The sequence below is a fragment of the Rana temporaria genome, chromosome 13 (genome assembly GCF_905171775.1).
Source record: "Rana temporaria chromosome 13, aRanTem1.1, whole genome shotgun sequence".
In the NCBI taxonomy this organism is placed as follows: Eukaryota; Metazoa; Chordata; class Amphibia; order Anura; family Ranidae; genus Rana; species Rana temporaria.
The window spans coordinates 109,072,241-109,093,008 of record NC_053501.1 but is presented as its reverse complement, the minus strand read 5'-3'; the positions used below and the strand labels follow the sequence as shown (position 1 = coordinate 109,093,008).

Sequence of the window (20,768 nt, the reverse complement as noted above, 5' to 3'; positions counted from 1 at the left end):
GGTTTGAGACCCCCTGATCTAACCCTTCCTCACCCCCATCCAAAACTTAAAGGATAACTAAAAGCAAAACCTTATTTTTCTATAGAGCAGAGGAATTAATACACCTGTTTTTTTTTTTTTTTATTGCTGTCGGTGTCCCCGTTAGGGAGATTCATCCTCTCTATCACAGAAAATGAAAGCTAAAGACAATTCCAAATTTTAGGTTGTCACCGGAACAGGGAGAAAATCTTCCAATGGGGGGGGGGGGATTTCCTTAATTTGCAGGGATTTCCTCTCACTTCCTGTTTTGGCTGCGGGACAGGAAGTGAAGGAGAATCTCCGCAATGGGGACACAGGTGGCAAAAAAAAAACAAAAAATAGAAAATAAAATTGAGGTTCTAACGCTTCCTTTACTCTATCCAAAATGAAAAAATAAAATAAAAAAATAATATGAAGCAAAGTCTAGGAAAAACAGCGGCAGCACAGGATCCGCGTTGACGGAACACACACAAGGAAGTACAATGATAATGCCAACAAATACACCTTTGCTTTACAGAATAGAACAAGGTTTGCTTGAGATTGACCTTTACTCTTCCACCCCCCCCCCCCCCCCCCTCCAGCCATACTCTTTATGAGCCGTCATACAATATACTGCAGCTATTAAATAAAAGGACGCAAAATCCATCTAGTAATGAGAGTCCGGGAACTTTGCTCACCGCAATCCGCCATTTCTATCCACTTAAAGACCCGGGCTTTTTATCTGGCACTTGTTGTTTACAAGTAAAAAATCTGTATTTTTTTTTTTTGCTGGAAAATTACTTAGAACCCCCAAACATTATATATATAATTTTTAACAGAGATCCTAGCAAATAAAAATGGCGGCTATTGCAATTTTTTATGTCACACGGTATTTGCGCAGTGGTTTTTCTAACGCAATTTCTTGGGAAACAATTTAACCACTTAAGACCCGGACCTTTATGCAGGTAAAGGACCCGGCCAGTTTTTGCGATTCGGCACTGCGTCGCTTTAACTGACAATTGCGCGGTCGTGCTAAGTGGCTCCCAAACAAAATCGGCGTCCTTTTTTTCCCACGAATAGAGCTTTCTTTTGGTGGTATTTGATCACCTCTGAGTTTTTCTTTTCTTTGCGCTATAAACAAAAATAGAGTGACAATTTTTGCTATAATAAATATCCCCAAAAAAGATAAAAAAACTTTTTTTTTCCTTGGTTTAGGCCGATCCGTATTCTTCTACCTATTTTTGGTAAAAAAAATCTCAATAAGCGTTTATCGATTGGTTTGCGCAAAATGTATAGCGTTTACAAAATAGGGGATAGTTTTATTGCATTTTTATTCATTTTTTTTGTTTTTACTACTAATGGCGGCGATCAGCGTTTTTTTCCGTGACTGCGACATTATGGCGGACACATCGGACAATTTCGACACATTTTTGGGACCATTGTCATTTTCACAGCAAAAAAATGCTATAAAAATGCACCGATTACTGTGAAAATGACAATTGCAGTTTGGGAGTTTACCACTAGGGGGTATGTGTGACCTCATATGTGTTTCTAACTGTAGGGGGGCAGGGCTGGACGTGTGACGTCATTGATCGTGTTTCCCTATATCAGGGAACACACGATCAATGACACTGCCACAACAAAGAACAGGGAAGGTGCGTTTACACTCACCTCTCCCTGTTCTATAGCTCCGGAGGACCGATCGCGGGACACCGGCGGCGATCGGGTCCGCGAGCGCGGTCACGGAGCTTTGGACCGGATCGCGTGCACGTGCCGGTGGTGCGCACGACCCCACGGCTGGGCTTAAAGGGCCACGTACAGGTACGTGGATGTGCCCAGCCGTGCCACTCTGCCGATGTATATCGGCGTAAAGGGGTCCTTAAGTGGTTAACAGAGATCCTAGAGAATAAAAATGGCGGCTTTTGCAATTTTTTATGTCACACAGTATTTGCGCAGCGGTTTTTCTAAGGCAATTTTTTGGGAAAAAATATACTTAAATGTAAAAAAACAAATATAGATAGAGATATATAATCGGCGTATACCGCACACTTTTTTGCCCTGAAAATCAGGGCAATATCGTGGGTGCGCGATATACGCCGATACCCGCGCTGTGTTTGAACCACTGCGCCGGCATATACCGAGCGCAGTATAGTCGGGCAGGCTCGGCTCCTCTCGCGGTCACGTCCTGTACGTCCTTTACGCGAGAGGAGCCGAGCCTGCCCGACTATACTGCGCTCGGTATATGCCGGCGCAGTGGTTCAAACTCAGCGCGGGAATCGAGCGGGGAGGACACCACGATGGCCGCAGAAGGACGCCGGACCGGACGAGGCCGCCGATGGACGACGGGCAAGATAGCGTTGGGGGGGCATCCAAACTAAGCATGGAGGAGGGGAAGAGGACTTCAGTGACAACCTGTGAAGCTCTGGTGACCTCCATGCCCAAGAGGGATAAGGCAGTGCTGGAAAATAATTGAGGCCACACAAAATATTGACACTTTGGGCCCAATTTGGACATTTTCACTTAGGGGTGTATTATTGTCACAATCATGCAGATTTATAACGTTTCTGAGAAGTCCATTTTAACGTCAATCACCCAGTGCAAGTGAATTCGATAAATAAATCAAAGACAAACGTTTTTTATATTTAAATACCCTTTACTATTTTCATTTCATTTCGCCACAAAATTCCGGCCTATGTACAGTTATTTTTTTATTTTTTTTGCCCTTTCGATAAATCTTTTGCACACTCAGCAAAGTATAGAATGAGAAGAGTACAACGATATATTTCTGTTTTTCTTTTGTACAGCAATGGTGTGCGGCGCTCAACACAAACCAATCATTTGGTCATTTAAAAGGAAATCTGTCACTTTGCCCTGAAATCTGTCCCTCAGCCCATTCTGAACAAAAATGACAGGTTCTCTTAAGAGACCTCCCAACCAACAACTGACACTCACCTTCGCCTCTCCGTTCCGTCACCCCATTCCTCCACCAGAGGCCGGAGTCCAAACTACCTGCTCCCCTTTCCCCATGTGACAGTTTTTGGGCCTGGTGATTGGCTTCTGGGAGCCCTGGAGGAGGGAGAAAAGAGGGTCACGGGCACTACCTCTGGGGAGGAGAAAAAGGTCACATGCTGCTCCCTCCTCGGAGGAGGAGGCAGAGAAAGTCCTATGCAGTTCTGGGCACCGCTTCCTCAGAGGAGTGGGAGAAGGTCACAGGCTCTTCTAAGCACTGCCTCCTCAGGGGAGGGGACATGCTGCTCTGAGCACTGTCTCCTCGAAGGAGACAGTGCTCAGTCCTATGCTGTTCTGGGCACTGCTACTTCAGCGGAGGGGCCAGAAGGTCACATACTGCTCTGAGCACTGCCTCTTCAGGGGAGGGGACATGCTGCTCTGAGCACCGTCTCCTCAGAGGAGGGGGAGAAAGTAAAATGCCACTCTGAGCACTGCCTGCGGGGGGGGGGGGGGGGGGGGGGGGGTCACATGTCACACTTAGCACTGATTCCTCGGAGGAGGGGAAAGCACTGATTCCTCAGAGGAGGGGGGGGGGAAGGTCACATGATGCTTTGAGCACAGCCCCCTCGAGAGAGAAAGTCACATGCTATTGAGAACTGCCTCCTTGGAGGAGGGGAGAAGGTCACATGCTGCACTGAACACTGCCTTGGAGGAGGCAGAAAAAGTCCTATGCAGTTCTGGGCACCGCTTCCTCAGAGGAGGGGGGAGAAGGTTACAGGCTGCTCTAAGCACTGCCTCCTCGGGGGAGGAGACATGCTGCTCTGAGCACTGCCCACCTTGAAAGAGGCAGAGAAAGTTCTATGCTGTTCTGGGCACTGCCTCCTCGGAGGAGGGGATAAAGGTCACAGGCTGCTCTGAGCACTGCCTCCTCGGAGGAGGGGATAAAGGTCACAGGCTGCTCTGAGCACTGCCTCCTCGGAGGAGGGGGGAGAAGATTAACGGCCCCTCTGAGCACCAACTCCACATAGGAAAGAGAGAAAGTCATAGGCTGCTGCTTTGGAGGAGGAGCGTGAGAAAGTCACAGGCCGATGTCAGCTGTGCCTCCTCGGAGAAGGATACAAAAAGGTCACAGGATGCTCTGAGCACTGCCTCCTTGGAGGAGGGCCAAAGGACACTAAGCACTACCTCCTTGGAGGAGGGTGAGAAAGACGCAAGCCGCTGTCAGTGGTGACTCTTTAGAGGAGGAGTTTAAAAAAAGGTCACAGGTCGCTCTGAGCGTTGCCCTAAAAGGGAGACAAGGTCATATGCTGCACTGAGCACTGCATCCTCAGAGGAGGAGGGGGGGGAGGCTACAGGCCACTCTGAGCACTGCCTCCTCAGAGGAGGAGGGGGGGGGGAGAGAAGGCTACAGGCCACTCAGAGCACTGCATCCTCAGGAGAAGGGGGGGGGGAGAGAAGGCTACAGGCCACTCAGAGCACTGCATCCTCAGAGGAGGAGGGGGGGAGAGAGAAGGCTACAGGCCACTCAGAGCACTGCATCCTCAGAGGAGGGGGGGGGGAGAGAAGGCTACAGGCCACTCAGAGCACTGCATCCTCAGGAGGAGGGGGGGGAGAGAAGGCTACAGGCCACTCAGAGCACTGCATCTTCAGAGGAGGGGGGGGGAGAGAGAAGGCTACAGGCCACTCAGAGCACTGCATCTTCAGAGGAGGGGGGGGAGAGAGAAGGCTACAGGCCACTCAGAGCACTGCATCCTCAGGAGGGGGGGGGGGAGAGAAGGCTACAGGCCACTCAGAGCACTGCATCTTCAGAGGAGGGGGGGGGGAGAGAAGGCTACAGGCCACTCAGAGCACTGCATCTTCAGAGGAGGGGGGGGAGAGAGAAGGCTACAGGTCACTCAGAGCACTGCATCCTCAGAGGAGGAGGGGGGGAGAGAGAAGGCTACAGGTCACTCAGAGCACTGCATCCTCAGAGGAGGGGGGGGAGAGAGAAGGCTACAGGCCACTCTGAGCACTGCCTCCTCAGAGGAGGAGGGGGGGGAGAGAAGGCTACAGGCCACTCAGAGCACTGCATCCTCAGAGGAGGTGGGGGGGAGAGAAGGCTACAGGCCACTCAGAGCACTGCATCCTCAGAGGAGTGGGGGGGGGGGGGTCACAGGCTCCCCTCAAACTTAGAAGCACCAGGTATTTCCCAAGGGCTCTCACAGGTGAACAAAGTAACAAAGATAAGTATCAGTGGGTTGGCTTATATGAGGACCGGCCATTAATGAGCAAAGTGACAGATTCTCTTAAATAGTAAAAGCAAACTGAGCGGAGCTCAGCCATAGATGTGGAAAGGAGTTCTAGTGATAAGCTGCCAGCAGTACAGGACCAAACAGACTGGCAGAAGCATCATGTATGACAGCAACGTGTTATCATCAGTGACCTCAGTCCTTCATGTACCGCCGTCCCGCATGGTCTCAGTCTACGCTTTGCTCCGCGCGCAGGCAGATCCGAGCGCCTCGCTCCTAACTCGCAGACACCTGATTTAGAGGCTCCTCCAGGTAACTGACCAACGCTTGGGCCTAAAAGGAAAAGAAGAATTAATTCAGGAACGGCACACAAAGGGGCAACTGCAGGAAATAAATGATAAAATCGCCAATTAATATGCCCATATATTCATTACAAATCAATAAAAGTATAAAGTGTTATCAAACCCAAACCTCATTATCATAACCACAATTCCTTACAGTATGGTAGGCCCCCAAGTGAGAGGGTGTCATTGTCCTGGGACCCCTCAAGTGTCAAGGTGTCAGCGTTCTGGGACCCCCCCCAGTGACAGCGTTCTGGGACCCCCCCCCCAGTGACAGCATTCTGGGACCCCCCCCAGTGACAGCGTGTCATTGTCCTGGGACCCCCCCACAGTGACAGCGTGTCATTGTCCTGGGACCCCCCCCACAGTGACAGCGTGTCATTGTCCTGGGACCCCCCCCCCCAGTGACAGCGTGTCATTGTCCTGGGACCCCCCCCCCCCAGTGACAGCGTGTCATTGTCCTGGGACCCCCCCACAGTGACAGCGTGTCATTGTCCTGGGACCCCCCCCCCCCAGTGACAGCGTGTCATTGTCCTGGGACCCCCCCCCCAGTGACAGCGTGTCATTGTCCTGGGACCCCCCCCACAGTGACAGCGTGTCATTGTCCTGGGACCCCCCCCCCCAGTGACAGCGTATCATTGTTCTGAGACACCCCCCACAGTGACAGCGTATCATTGTTCTGAGACACCCCCACAGTGACAGCGTGTCATTGTCCTGGGACCCCCCCCCCCCCAGTGACAGCGTATCATTGTTCTGAGACACCCCCACAGTGACAGCGTATCATTGTTCTGAGACACCCCCACAGTGACAGCGTATCATTGTTCTGAGACACCCCCACAGTGACAGCGTATCATTGTTCTGAGACACCCCCACAGTGACAGCGTGTCATTGTCCTGAGACATCCCCCAAGTGTCATTGTTCTGGGACCCCCTCCCCAAGTGTCATTGTCCTGAGACACCCCCCAAGTGTCATTGTTCTGAGACGACACCCCCCCCCCCCCCCCCCAAGTGTCATTGTTCTGGGACCCCCCCCCCCCCCCCCCCCCTCCCCAAGTGTCAGGGTGTCATTATTTGTCAATAAACTGTTGATGGCCAACACTGTACATGGATGCAATTTGCTAACAATATCTCACCTTTGCTTTCAGCATGCCAAATCCAACAGTCTCTTTGGCATACATGCACAGCAGCAAGTTGGACACTCTTGTAATCGCAACACGGCCTTCCTGCAGGGGGCAGCAACAGGCAAGTCATCAGACAAGAATTCCCCTACCAATCAAGACCTACAAAAGGGCCACAATCTTCCAATGTTCAATAATCAGCCCAATGCAATGCCAGTTCTCATTAAGAGAGACTACATAAACAAGATCAGCAGCCCCCCCCCCCCCCAAGCCTACCTTATACTTACCTGAACCTGATCTTTCCAGCGACGGGGGATGAGCCCAGCAGCTGTCTCGGGTCCTCAATGGATAGATTGAAAGCCATTGGCTCCTGCTGTCTATCAAATCCAGTGACATGGAAGCCAGGGGGAGTGTCCATGGACGCAGCAACAGGCCAGGGGGAGTGTCCATGGACGCAGCAACAGGCCAGGGGGAGTGTCCATGGACGCAGCAACAGGCCAGGGGGAGTGTCCATGGACGCAGCAACAGGCCAGGGGGAGTGTCCAAGGACGCAGCAACAGGCCAGGGGGAGTGTCCAAGGACGCAGCAACAGGACTCAGGAGCCAGGGGGAGTGTCCATGGACGCAGCAACAGGCCAGGGGGAGTGTCCATGGACGCAGCAACAGGCCAGGGGGAGTGTCCATGGACGCAGCAACAGGCCAGGGGGAGTGTCCAAGGACGCAGCAACAGGCCAGGGGGAGTGTCCAAGGACGCAGCAACAGGACTCAGGAGCCAGGGGGAGTGTCCATGGACGCAGCAACAGGCCAGGGGGAGTGTCCATGGACGCAGCAACAGGACTCAGGAGCCAGGGGGAGTGTCCATGGACGCAGCAACAGGACTCGGGAGCGCGCCCACACGGCTGCCCCCTTAACAAGCGGCTCTCTGTGGGGGCACTCAATGAGAAAAGAAGGATCGGGGCTGCTCTGTGCATAACCCTTGCACAGAGGAGGCAAGTATGACAAGTATGTTATTTAGAAAAAAAAAAAAAAACCTTTACAATCAATATACACATATATATACATATATACACACACACACACATATATTTTACTTTCTGCTACAAGACACAAAAAAAAACATTGGAAATATATATATATTTTTTCAGGGTGGAACTCCACTTTAACTAAATTTTATTATAGATAGATTGATAAATGAGCTAGATTCAGGTAGCTCGGCGTATCTTTTGGCCGGCGCAGCGCATCTCATATGAGGCGTGTTGTAGACAAATTAGCCATGACCCCATGTAAATGAATGGGCGTTCGTACGGCGCATGCTCAGAGTCACGTCACATATACTCCCTAAGAAACGTCGGCTCAATGCTTTCGACGTGAACGTAACCTACACACAGCCCCATTCACGTACCACTTACGTAAACAACGTAAAATTCGACGGCTGTTCCGACGTCCATACCTCAACATTGGCTGCGCCTCATATAGCAGGGGTAACGTTACGCCGGACGTAAGCCAAAACGGCGTAGCGGGCGCAAGTAAGTTCGTGAATCGGCGTATCTAGGCCATTTACATATTCTACGCGTAAATCTACGGAAGCGCCCCTAGCTGCCAGCATAAATATGCACCCTAGATACGACGGCGTACTAACACTTACGTCGGTCGGAGGAAGCTGAAATTCAGGCGTATCTAGCTCCCGGAATGGCACGCATAGAGACGACGGCGCATCTTCTAACTTACGCAGCGTATCAATAGCCGACGTAAAGGCTACGTGAATCTAGCTCATTATATATAGATAGAAATTGAATAGATGAATAGATAGATATGGAATAGATAGATAGATAGATAGATAGATAGATAGATAGATAGATAGATAGATAGATAGATAGATAGATAGATAGATAGATAGAAGGGCTGGGCGATTTTAGGCAAAAATTGATTCGTTACGAATCAAGTTTTTTTTTTTCCCCCATGGACACCACGCCGGTCCTAAGTTTTTAGGCGAGGCCGTGGCTTCGGCCTAGTCTGCCCTGATCCTGCCATGGCTTCGCCTAAAAAACCCTGCCCACGAGCGGCCTTTTCCCAGGATCGCTGCGAGCAGGATTTTTTAGGCGAGTCCCCGGCTTCGGCCTAGTCCGCCACAATCCTGGGAAAAGGCCGCAGACTAGGCTGAAGCCGCGGCCTCGCCTAAAAAAAACCCTGCCCACAGCAATCCTGAGAAAAGGCAGAGTGGCGTCCGGCCTCGCAGCCTGTTCCCAGGATCACAGAGAGCTGCGGGCAGGGTTTTTTAGGCTTCGGCCTAGTCCGAGAGAGTTGGAGAGATAGATAGAGATAGACAGAGATATAGAGATAGGAGATATATATATATCTATCTCTCTCTCTCTCTCTCTCCCTCCATCCATCTCTCTCCCCCCATCCCTCCCTCCCCCCCCATCCCTCTCTCTCTCCCTCCCCCCCATCCCTCTCTCTCCATCCCTCTCTCCCCCCCTCCCCCCCATCTCTCTCTCTCTCTCTCTCCCCCCCATCTCTCACTCCCCCTCCCCCCCCATCTCCCCCTCTCTCTCCCCCCCCCCCCCCATCTCCCCCTCTGTCTCTCCCCCCCCATCTCTCTCTCCCCCCCCATCTCTCTCTCCCCCCCTCCCCCTCCATCTCCCTCCCCCTCTCCTCCCCCTCCATCTCCCTCCCCCTCCATCTCCCTCCCCCTCCCCATCTCTCTCTCTATATGTAGCGCCCCCTTGCTTTCTGCATGGGCGTTACGCTAAAGTTAGTGGGAATGGGAGAGTTACTTTGCTCCCATTCGTGTTTGTTCAAATTTGGGACTTCTGTCATCCCAGAAATGTCCACTGGGTCAGTCTGTGGAATACCACCCCTTGCCGGCAGTTGGCGCCAGAGGGGTTCTGGCAGAGGACGTTTTCCCCAGCAGCCAATTGGAGGGGTTTTCCCTCGCGGGGCATGCTGGGGAGGGGTATATCTGTGACAGGGGTCATGTGTGAGAAATTCTTTGCAGGGTCCCCGTTCCAGGTGCGGGAGGGGGGGGGGGTATTACTTGAACAGCCCCTCTAACACTCACCATACAGTCCATAAGGATGAATTTAAGATTGTCCTCGTTGAAGGCTTGGTGTCCATTCTTATCATAGGCAGCCCAAATGTTGCTAGCAATAGCAGCTGTAACTCTGGCATCTGTGTCACCATAACCAGAATATGCAAGTAGAGAGCCTTCATTGTTCAGGAGCCTGGAGGAAACAAAACACAGGGGGGGTCAGAAGAGGGGGGGGGTTCAATGGCCAGTTTATTCCTTGCCTGGGTTCCTGTTTAAGCCGCTGCCCAAGGTTTCAGCTTATGGAGTCACCCTTGCATGCAGGGACTAGAGCAGAGTCTCTCTACACTGTGTGCATCAATAGAAACACACAGCCCCACAACCTGGGAAAGCAAGGCGCTCCCCTTGCTCTTCTCCTCCCTTTTCAAAGCCAACAGACTGCAAGTGTGAAATGCGTGCAGGAACGGGTGCAGGGGTCTAGGGTGACCATGTCCCCCCTACCAATCTGATGCCCCCAAAAAAGGCCGCCACATCACCGCTTTACTCACCAACAGTACTTGTCCTGGCCGGGAATGCCTGGAGGAGCACAGTCCCCGCCCCCTGCTTGTGATTGGAGAAATCATAAATCCCGCCTCTTGTGTCCAATCACTGTGCTGCGATTCGTTACAGCACAAGCTGATTTTTGGGAAGGGAGGGTGTCCCTGAATGGTAATGTGGTCACCCTACGGGGGTCCCAAACAGGCCGTATAGATTCAGGTTCCTGCACCCGCTCCTGCATGCCTGTGCAGCTGCTGCCTCCACCTCTATGGGCTGCCTGTGGGAGGAGTGTACCGACTGGAGGAGGAGAGAGATCGCTGTTCCTGATCACTAGGAACAGCAGACCTCTGTACTTCCCTGACAGAACGGGGATCTGTCTGTTTACATTGATAGATCCCCGTTCTGGCTCTCTGAGGAGCGATCGTAGGGACCGTCGGCCACTCACGATCGCTTCTCAGAGAGCCAAAACGGGGATCTATCAATGTAAACAGACAGATCCCCGTTCTGTCAGGGAAGTCCAGAGAGGCCTGCTGTTCCTAGTGATCAGGAACAGCGATCTCTCTCCTCCTCCAGTCAGTACACTCCTCCCCACAGTTAGAAACGCCTCCCTAGGACACACTTAAAGAGATTGCAAAGTCTTGCTTTTTTTAAATACTTACCTCCTCTGTGCAGTTGGTTTGCACCGAGCAGCCAGGATCCTCCTCTTCGCTGCTTCTGGCCCCTCCCTCCTTTGAGTACCCCCACAGCCAGCAGCTTGCTACAGGGGGCACCCCGAGCCGAGTCAGAGCTCTGTGTATACATTCAGACACAGAGCCCCGACCTACCCCCCCGATTGGCTGGCTGGCTTTGACAGCTGTGGGAGCCAATGGTGCCGCTGCTCTGTCTCAGCCAATCGGGAGTGTCCTGGATGGCTGAGGGCATCATGGACATTGATGGAGAGAGAAGGGGCTCAGGTAGGTTCTGCTACACACAGAATGTTTTATTTATTTTTTTTAATCTTAAAGCGGTCCTCCACCCTAAAGTGGAGTCCCGCTGATCGGAACCCCCCCCCCCTCCGGTGTCACTTTTGACACCTTTCAGGGGGGAGGGGGGTGCAGACACCTGTCTAAAGACAGGTATTTGCACCCACTTCCGGCCACACGATACGGGCGAAAGACGGGCATTCCGTCACATCCCGTCTGTCGCCCGTTGTGTGCTGGGAACACTCGGCTCCCAGCACACAGCGTGTGAGCCAATCGGCGGGCGCAGCGCGACTCGCGCATGCGCCGTAGGGAACCGGGCAGTGAAGCCGCAGCGCTTCACTTCCTGGTTCCCTCAGCGTGGATGGCGGGGGGAGCAGCAGAGTGACGAGCGATCGCTCGTGCTCTGCTGCGATCGGCGCTGGACTCCAGGACAGGTAAGTGTCCTATTATTAAAAGTCAGCAGCTGCAGTATTTGTAGCTGCTGACTTTTAATATTTTGTTCCCATGGCACATCCGCTTTAATGCATTAAAATATAAAAAAAGTTCTGACTTTACAACTCCTTGAACCCCTTGCTCGCCCCCTAGTGTTAACCCCTTCCCTGCCAGTGACATTTATACAGTAATCAGTCGTTATTTTATTTTTTTTAGCTCTGATCGCTGTATAAATGTCACTGGTCCCAAAAGCGTCCAATCTGTCCACCGCAAAAAAAAAAACAAAAAAAAAAAAACGCCGATCACGGCCAATACTAGTAAAAAAAAAAAAAAAGAAAAAAAAAAGGGAGGAATAAATAATAATACATTAAATAATAATGCCATAAATATATCCCCTATTTTGTAGACACTATTAGGTAGATTCACGTACATTGCCCTAAACTTGCGGCGGCGTAGCTTAGCGCGTTTAGGCTACGCCGCCGTAAGTTAGCTAGGCAAGTACATGATTCACAATGTACTTGCCTGCTATGTTACGGCGGCGTAGCCTAAAGCGGGCGGGCGTGAGGGCGCCGAATTTAAATGTGTGTAAGGGGGGCGTGTTTTATGTTAATAAGGCTTGACCTTACGTTTTTTGACGTTTTCTTATTACTGCGCATGCGCCGGGCGCCTACATTTCCCAGTGCGCATTGCGGCTAAATACGCCGCACGGGCCTATTGATTTTGACGTGGACGTAAATCCCGATTCACGGACGACTTGCGCAAACGACGTAAACATTTCGAATCTCGAAGCGGGAACGGCGGCCATACTTTAACATTACTATTCCACCTAATAGATGGAACAACTTTAGGCCTGATAATGGCTTACGGAAACGGCGTAAATTTGTACTGCGTCGGCCGGGCGTACGTTCGTGAATCGGCGTATCTACTCATTTACATATTCTACGCCGACCGCAATGGAAGCCCCACCTAGCGGCCATCCGAAATATTGCAACCTAAGATAGGACGGCGCAAGCCGTCTTATCTTAGATATGTTTAAGCGTATCTCTGTTTGAGAATACACTTAAACATAAATCGGCGTAGATTCTGAGTTAGGTCGGCTTATCTACTGATAAGCCAGCCTAACTCTTACTGAATCTACCTATATAAAACTTTTGTGCAAACCAATCCATATACGCTTATTGCGTTTTTTTTTTTTACTAGAAATATGTAGTAGAATACACATCAGCCTAAATTGATGAAGAAATTCTCTTTGTTTCTTTTTCCCCTTCCTTTTGTTTTTTTTTTGGATATTTATTAGAGCAAAAAGTAAAAAATGTTGGGGGGTTTTCTCAATATTGTTGCTTATTTATTTTTAATAGCGCAAAAAAATAAAACCGCCAGAGGTGATCAAATACCACCAAAGGAAAGCTCTGTGGCTACTTCCACACCAAGGCATTTTTTTTCAGGCGCTTTAGCGCTAAACGCGGCGCTTAAAAAAAACGCCTGAAATCTGCCGCACCTGCAGCCTGAGTGCTTTCACACTGGGGGGCAGTGCGCTTGCAGGACGAGAAAAAAGAAGTCCTGCAAGCTGCATCTTTGGGGCAGTACGGGAGCGCTGTACACACCGCTCCTAAACCGTGCCTGCCCAGGGCTGTGGAGTTTGTCCCTGCCCATTGAAAGTCAATGGGCAGCGCCTGCAAAGCGCTTTGGCAGCGGTGCTTTGAACCTCTTTTTAACCCCTCCTTGGGGGGGTTAAAAGCGCACCGCTAGCGACGCTTTATTGCTACCGCCCACACCGCCTCAGTGGGAAAGTGACTTATTTGTTGGTAAAAAAAAGGACATAAATTGTTTTGTATTCAGCGTCGCACGACCGCGCAATTGTCAGTTAAAGCGACGCAGTGCCGTATCGCCCGGTCATTAAGGGGGTAAATTTTTCCGGTCCTAAAGTGGTTAAAGCGAACCTGTTATTTGGGTGTAGCAGGCGGCGTGCATCGCTCACCCCTTACACAGGTAACCATGGCGATGCCCCCCTTCTTTCCTGTTCTGCTTGGAGTTCCCACTTTGTAAACATTGGTCCTATAGGGAGGGGGGGAAGGGTAATACTCACAGAGTGCTCTGCACACCCCCAGTGTTGGCCTGGCTGAGCACCTGGGTCAGAGCTTTGGGCCTCAACATACTAGTCCAGCACACTGCTTCAGCAGAATGAGATGACACTCAGCTTGCCTCTCCTTCCTGCAGTCACAGGACACCATCATGTGACCTGACCCCTCCCAGCCCACCTCCCCCGACCTTCTAAACTGCCACCAAAATCCACCTAGGGAAGCCCTCTGCTACTTATGGGCAAATAAACATGTCACTTGCGTTGGAACAATCCATAAAAAAAACGAACTTTTAAATTAGAACTTTAGTCTCAGGCCTGCGTTGCCACAGTAACGCGCTAGGCCCTGAAACGCACGGTGCGTCTCAAGCCTCCGCTTGAGGAGCGCAGAGCGGCGATTGGCCGAGTCGTCCTGGTGGCGCGCGGAACCACCGCCGTTTGAAGAAAGAGCTGAGGCCTGATTGGTCGGCGGGGGTGTCATGGTGATGGCGGGAGCTGCGTTGCGTCCCGCGCCTCGTTTGGGAGCGGCGTCGCGATTGGCTGGGAGGAGGTCGGGTGGTGCGGAGGATGACGCAGCACATGGAAAGGGGGAGGCGCATGCTCCTCCGGGCCGCTAGGGGGTCGCTGTAGCGGCGTGAGACAAAGCGCGGCGGGCTAGTTCTCGTGCGTTCCTCCTCTGGGTGGGCGGGTGTGCAGAAGATGGCGGAGAGCGGCGCTGACGGTGCGCCGGGCAAGGGCCTGATCCGGGTGACGGTGAAGACACCGAAAGACAAGGAGGAGATCGTTATAGGGGACTCGGCGAGCGTCAAAGAGGTGAGGGGGGGGGCGGGCTGAGATTTTAACATTGGAGCACATGGGCTGCTGTTGCCCACAGCAACCTGGTCCTGAGGCTGCTGCTGAGTAAATACAGTTGCTATGGGCAACAAACCTCAAATGTGACCCTGTTCTCATCAGCTGTTGCCAATAGCAACCATTTTATAATTCCAGAAGCAAATATGGGTACTCATTGGTTGCTATGGGTGACTGCTTGCCTTTCATAGGTCATCATTTGGCCCCTCTGTGCTAGGCTAGGGGCAGAGGGAGTCAGAGGGAGACATTGGGGTCTGTAGAGGGGGGCAGGGTGTTGGGGATCCCTCCAGATTCCATGTCTCCTTCCCTGGAAGGGTATTGGGGGGACCCAGACTGGTTATTGTGGAGGTGGGGGGTGGCTGAAGGTCACACAAGGGTTGTGAGGTCCCTTGGGTCTCCATGATGGGCATATTGAGGGGTGTGGAGGATCATCTTGGGGTGTCTCGGGTCAGCTGAGGCTGCAGAGCAAAGGATTGGTCACCGGCACTCCGGAAAAGGGTCCAAAGCTTTATTGAACAATCACATCCCAGCCAAGGACAGGGATGTTTCAGAGCCACACAGGACCCCTTCACAAGGCATGTGGTTTGAGGCTTCAGGGTACCTTGGGGTCTCAGATGGAGTCACTAGGCTTGGGGGTGAGTTGGGTTCCTGGATGGGTCATTGGCGGTTGCAGGGTGCCTTGGGTCCCCAAATGTGGCGACTTGGAGTGTGGGATGCTTTGGGTTCATAGGTGGGTTTTTTGAGGCTGTACCTTGGGTCCTCAGATAGGGTGACTAGGAGTTTGGGGTGCCTTAGGTTCCTGGATGAGTCACCAGTGACCATGGGAAACTTGGGGGGGGGGGGGGTTGTTAGATGGCGTGACTGAGGGTATAGAGTGCTTTGGATTCCTAGATGGTCATTTGATGCTGCAGGGCACCTTGGGCACTCAGTTGGTGTCCCTTGGGTTCCTGGATGGGTCATTTGAGGTTGCAGGGTGCCTTTGGTCCCCAAATGTGCCCACCGGAAGTGTGGGACGCCTTGGGTGGGTTTTTTGAGGCTGTACCTTGGGTTCTCAGGGTGGCTAGGAGTGTGGGGTGCCTTGGCTTTCTGGATGAGTCATCTGGGACCATGGGGTAACTTGGGTGATCAGATGGTGTGACCAAGAACCCACTCGAGTGTGGGGTGTCTTGAGTTTTTCGGCTGGGTTGTCTTGGGCCACGGGTACCTTGACTAAGAGTGTGGGGTATTGGATTCCTGGATGAGTCACGTGGGACCACGGGGTAACTTGTGTTCTCAGATGGTGTGACTGATGGTGTGGGGTGTCTTGGATTCCTAGATGGTCATATGACGTCCTTCAGGTGGGGTGCCTTGAGTTTTCGGCTTGGGCCACAGGTACCTTTTTTTAGGTACTGAGATGGAGTGACTGAAAGTTTGGGGTGTCCTAGGTTCCTGGATGAGTAATTTTAGGTTGCAGGGTTCCTTGAGTCACCAAATGTTGCGACTGGGAGTGTGGGATGCATTGGGTTCATGGGTGGGATGTTTGAGGCTGTACCTTGGGTCCCCTGATTTTGTGACTAGGTGTGTGGGGTTCATAGATAGTCATTTGAGTCTGCAGGGTACCTTGGGTTCCTTAAATGGGGTGACTAGGTGTGTGGGGTACCTTGGATTCCTGCATGAGTCATCTAAGACCATGGGGTAACTTGGGTTCTCAGATGGTGTGACTGATAGTGGGGGGTGTCTTGGATTCCTAATTGGTCATATGAGGGCCTTGAGTTGGGGTTTCTTACATTTCGGCTGGGTTATCTTGGGCCCCAGGTACCTTAGGTGATCAGATGGAGTGACAGAGTTTGGAGTGCCTTAGGTTTCTGAATGGGCCATTGGAGGGTGCCTTGGGTCCCCGGGTGTGGGACACCTTGGGTTAATGGTGGGTTGTTTGAGGCTGTACCTTGGGTTCCCAGATGGGGTGACTAGGAGTGTGGGGTGCTTTGGATTCCTGGATAAGTCATCAATGACCACAGGGTAACTTGTGTGATCGGATGGTGTGACTGAGAGTGCCTTGGATTGCTAGATGGTCATTTGGTTCATGGGTGGGTTGTTTGAGGCTGTACCCTGGGTTCTCAGGGTGGCTAGGAGTTTGGGGTACCTTGGATTTCTGAGTCACCTGGGACCACGGGGTAACTTGGAGGGGGGGGGGGGGTGTCAGATGGTGTGACTGAGAGTATAGAGTGCCTTGGATTCCTAGATGGTAATTTAATGCTGCAGGGTACCTTGGGCCCTCAGTTGGTGTCCCTTGGGTTCCTGGATGGGTTATTGGAGGGTGCCTTCATTCCCCAAATGTGGTGGCTGGGAGTGTGGGACGCCTTGGATTCATGGGTGGGTTTGTTGAGGCTGTACCTTGGGTCCTCAGATGGGGTGGAAAGGGAGGTTGCCGCTCCAGATGGATGCAATTGGCAATCAATGTCCTCTCAAAAGCCACGGGTGCCGGCAATGCACAAAGCAAAAATAGGAGAAAAATATATCACAGCAGACAGTGGGATATACAGCTATGACTAAGCACTAGATTTTAGTGCGAAACGCTAAAGCTGCATATCCCACTGTCTGCTGTGAGTTGTAGTGCTTTTATCTTTTTAGTGTGGCTGTCCATATATATTTTTCTCCTACCTCAGATGGGGTGACTGAGAGTGTGGGGTATTGGATTCCTGGATGAGTCATGTGGGACCACGGGGTAACTTGTGTTCTCAGATGGTGTGACTGATGGTGTGGGGTTTCTTGGATTCCTAGATGGTCATATGACGGCCTTCAAGTGGGGTGCCTTTTCGGCTGGGTTGTCTTGGGCCCATGGGTACCTTAGGTGATCAGATGGAGTGACAGAGTTTGCAGTGCTTTCGAATTCAGATTGGGCCATTTGAGTTTGCAGGGTGCGTTCAGTCCCCAAATGTGGTCACTGGGAGTGTGGGATGCCTTGTGTTAATGGTGGGTTTTTTGAGGCTGTACCTTGGTTTCCCGGATGGGGTGACTAGGAGTTTGGGGTGCCTTATATTGCTGGATGAGTCACCTGTGACAATGGGAAACTTGGGGGAGGTAGTAATCAGATGACATGACTGAGTATAGAGTGCCTTGGATTCCTAGATGGTCATTTTGAGGCTGCAGGGTACCTTGGGCACTCAGTTGGTGTCCCTTGGGTTCCTGGATTTAAGGTTTCGGGGTGCCTTCAGTCCCCAAATGTGGTGACTGGGAGTGTGGGATGCCTTGGGTTCATGGGTGGGTTGTTTGAGGCTGTACCTTGGGTTTTCAAATGGAGTGACTTGTAGTGTGGGGTTCTTTGGGTTCGTAGATAGTCATTTGAGTCTGCAGGGTACCTTGGGTCCTCAGTTGGTGTCCCTTGGGTTCCTGGATTTAAGGTTTCAGGGTGCCTTCAGTCCCCAAATGTGGTGACTGGGAGTGTGGGATGCCTTGGGTTCATGGGTGGGTTGTTTGAGGCTGTACCTTGGGTTTTCAAATGGGGTGACTTGTAGTGTGGGGTTTTTGGGTCCGTAGATAGTCATTTCAGTCTGCAGGGTACCTTGGGTCCTCAGTTGGTGTGACTAGGAGTGTGAAGTGCCTTGGATTCCTGGATGGTCATTTGAGGCTGCAGGGTACCTTGTGTCCTCAGTTGGGTTGACTAGGAGTGTGGGGTACCGTGGGTCCTCAGTTGGGTTGACTAGGAGTGTGGGGTACCGTGGGTCCTCAGTTGGGTTGACTAGGAGTGTGGGGTACCGTGGGTCCTCAGTTGGGTTGACTAGGAGTGTGGGGTACCTTGGGTCCTCAGTTGGGTTTGCTTGGAGTGCCTTGGATTCCTGGATGGTCATTTGAGGCTGCAGGGTACCATGGGTCCTCAGATGGGGTGACTGGGAGTGTGAGGTGCCTTGGGTTTGTCCTTTGACACCGTGGGTTGTTTGAGTCCATACAGTGGGTTCTCAGATGGTGTGACTGGGAGTGTGAGGCGCCTTGGGTTTGTCCTTTGGGGTTGCCGGGTGTGGTGACTGGGAGTGTGGGACACGGTGGGTTGTTGGAGTCCATACAGTGGGTTCTCAGATGGGGTGACGGAGTGTGGGGTGCCTTTGGTTCTTAGATGGTCATTTCCAATGATTGTGAGAAGATGGCTCTCTCTCGTATTGGCAGCCAATAAGGTCTACTACTTTTTCGTAGGAAATGAAAAGGTGTTCCTATGACAACGGCAAAGTGTTTGTTGCAGTTTTTCCTATTAAATGTACGGAATGTGATGAGTGAACGCCGGAGCCGGATTTCTCCATGATTTCTTCACTCCGGCTCAGTGTTGTCATCAGGAATTAGAACTATGCCAGGCAGGGTGGCCCAGTTCATTGTAGGAGTCATGGGTGACCTGCTGATTCAGCCATACCGGGTGAGCAGAAGGGGATGCAACAATGTTTTATTGGACTGGGCAGATCAACAACACAAACAGTTTTTTTATTTCTGTAGAAATAAAATGTTAATTTTTCAAGCTTAGGCCGGGGTTCCTCGGGTGGGTTTGGGGGTTCCTCTGGGGGTTTAGGGGTTCCTTGGGTGGTTTAGGGGTTCCTCGGTTGATTTAGGGGTTCCTCGCATTTGTGAGGTCAGGCACTGATGTAGGATGAGAAGACCTGGCTCACAGATTCCACTAATTCATCCCAAAGTTGTTCTGTCGGGTTGAGGTCAGGACTCTGTGCATGCCAGTCAAGTTCTTCCACTGCAAACTCGCTCCTCCATGTCTTTATGGACCTTGCTCTGTGCACTGGTCCAAATCATTTGGTGGAGGGGGGATTATGTTGTGGGGTTGTTTTTCAGGGGTTGGGCTTGGCCCCTTAGTTCCAGTGAAGGGAACTCTTAAGGCGTCGCCGTCGAGCACCAAGACATTTTGGACAATTTCATGCTCCCAACTTTGTGGGAACAGTTTTGGGGACGGCCCCTTCCTGTTCCAACATGACTGCCCACCAGTGCACAAAGCAAGGTCCATAAAGACATGGATGAGTGAGTTTGGGGTGGAGGAACTTGACTGTCCTGCACAGAGTCCTGATCTCAACCTGATAGAACACCTTTGGGATGAATTGGAGCGGAGACTGTGAGCCAGGCCTTCTTGATCAACATCAGTACCTGACCTCACAAATGTGCTTCTGGAAGAACGGTCAAACATTCCCATAGAGACCCTCCTAAACCTTGTGGACGGCCTTCCCAGAAGAGGTGAAGCTGTTATAGCTGCAAAGAGTGGGGCCAACTCAATATTGAACCCTACAGACTAAGACTGGGATGTCATTAAAGGGGTTGTAAAGGTGAAAAAAAAAACCCTCCCCGTTTACTTACCTGAGTCCGTTCACCTGCTGTGCACGTCCCCCGGCGGTCTTCTCCACGGAGTCTGGCTATTGATTGGATAGATTGATAGCAGCGCAGCCATTGGCTCCCGCTGCCATCAATCACATCCAATGACGCGTGGGACGTGTTGGTCTATGGACACCAACTGTATGACACGGGAGCGCGCCCGCAAGCTAACCCCCTCGGGAAAGCGCTTCCCAGAGGGGGTTAGCTTTAGCGGGGAGGAGCCAAGACAGCCGCTGAGGGACCCCAGAACAGCAGGATTGGGGGCAAAAAGAACTGCACATTGGAGGTAAGTATAACATGTTTGTCATTTAAAAAAATAAATAAAATCAAACCTATACAACCCCATTAAAGTTCATGTGCGTGTAAAGGCAGGCGTCCCAATACTTTTGGTAATATAGTGTGTATGTGAGGACGCGGTTAGAACGATGGCATGACTTGGCGGTGAGAGTGATAAGTGAATGCTGCTCCCGTCTCCACTGGGAATCGTATGACACCAAAGTCGAGGGATGATGTAAATGTTGCATTTTCAAACATGCTGTTTGTTTTGCCTCCCCCTCCCCCCCTTATATATATATTTTTTTTCCCTTCCTGGTAATTTGTAAAGTTTAACCGCTTCCATACCGGGCCTATTTTGGCACTTTCTCTCCTACATGCAAAAATCATCATTTTTTTTTTTGCTAGAAAATTACTCAGAACCCCCAAACACTAAATATGTTTTTTTTAGCAGACACCCTAGGGAATAAAATGACGGTCATTGCAACTTTTTATCTTGCACAGTATTTGCGCAATCATTTTTCAAACGCCTTTTTTTTGGGGGGGGGGGGGGGACGGTTTTGTGAATTAAAAAATAACAAAACAGTAAAGTTAGCCCAATTTTTTTTGTATAACGTGAAAGATGAAGTTACGCCGAGTAAATAGATACCT

The 20,768-nt window shown here is 51.3% G+C and overlaps 2 protein-coding genes across 2 annotated transcripts in view; one reads left to right on the top strand and one right to left on the bottom strand.

Moving 5' to 3' along the window:
* Positions 1-4,933: 4,933 nt before the first annotated feature.
* LAMTOR2 (late endosomal/lysosomal adaptor, MAPK and MTOR activator 2) lies at positions 4,934-13,821 on the bottom strand. Its single transcript, XM_040332228.1, has 4 exons — positions 13,674-13,821; positions 9,690-9,852; positions 6,648-6,737; positions 4,934-5,507 (listed from the first exon to the last, which is right to left on the bottom strand). The coding sequence occupies exons 1-4, from the start codon at positions 13,739-13,741 to the stop codon at positions 5,451-5,453; spliced, it is 378 nt and encodes a 125-aa protein (XP_040188162.1). The 5' UTR covers positions 13,742-13,821; the 3' UTR covers positions 4,934-5,450.
* A 442-nt stretch (positions 13,822-14,263) lies between these two features.
* Positions 14,264-20,768, top strand: part of UBQLN4 (ubiquilin 4) — a gene marked incomplete at its 3' end in the record, with an annotated part of 29,400 nt that continues 22,895 nt past the window's right edge. Inside the window, 1 exon segment of the mRNA XM_040332182.1 lies at positions 14,264-14,477. Within this exon segment, the coding sequence (XP_040188116.1) occupies positions 14,364-14,477 (114 nt within the window).

What these genes read in the sequence shown, in the direction of transcription:
- LAMTOR2 (XM_040332228.1), bottom strand. Translation starts at nt 13,741, where the DNA reads ATGTTGAGGCCCAAAGCTCTGACCCAGGTGCTCAGCCAGGCCAACACT. An exon ending in GGGGGTGTGCAGAGCACTCT is followed by an intron (nt 9,853 to 13,673) that starts GTGAGTATTACC and finishes TGTTTCCTCCAG; the next exon opens with GCTCCTGAACAATGAAGGCT. An exon ending in TTGGCATGCTGAAAGCAAAG is followed by an intron (nt 5,508 to 6,647) that starts GTGAGATATTGT and finishes TTTTCCTTTTAG; the next exon opens with GCCCAAGCGTTGGTCAGTTA.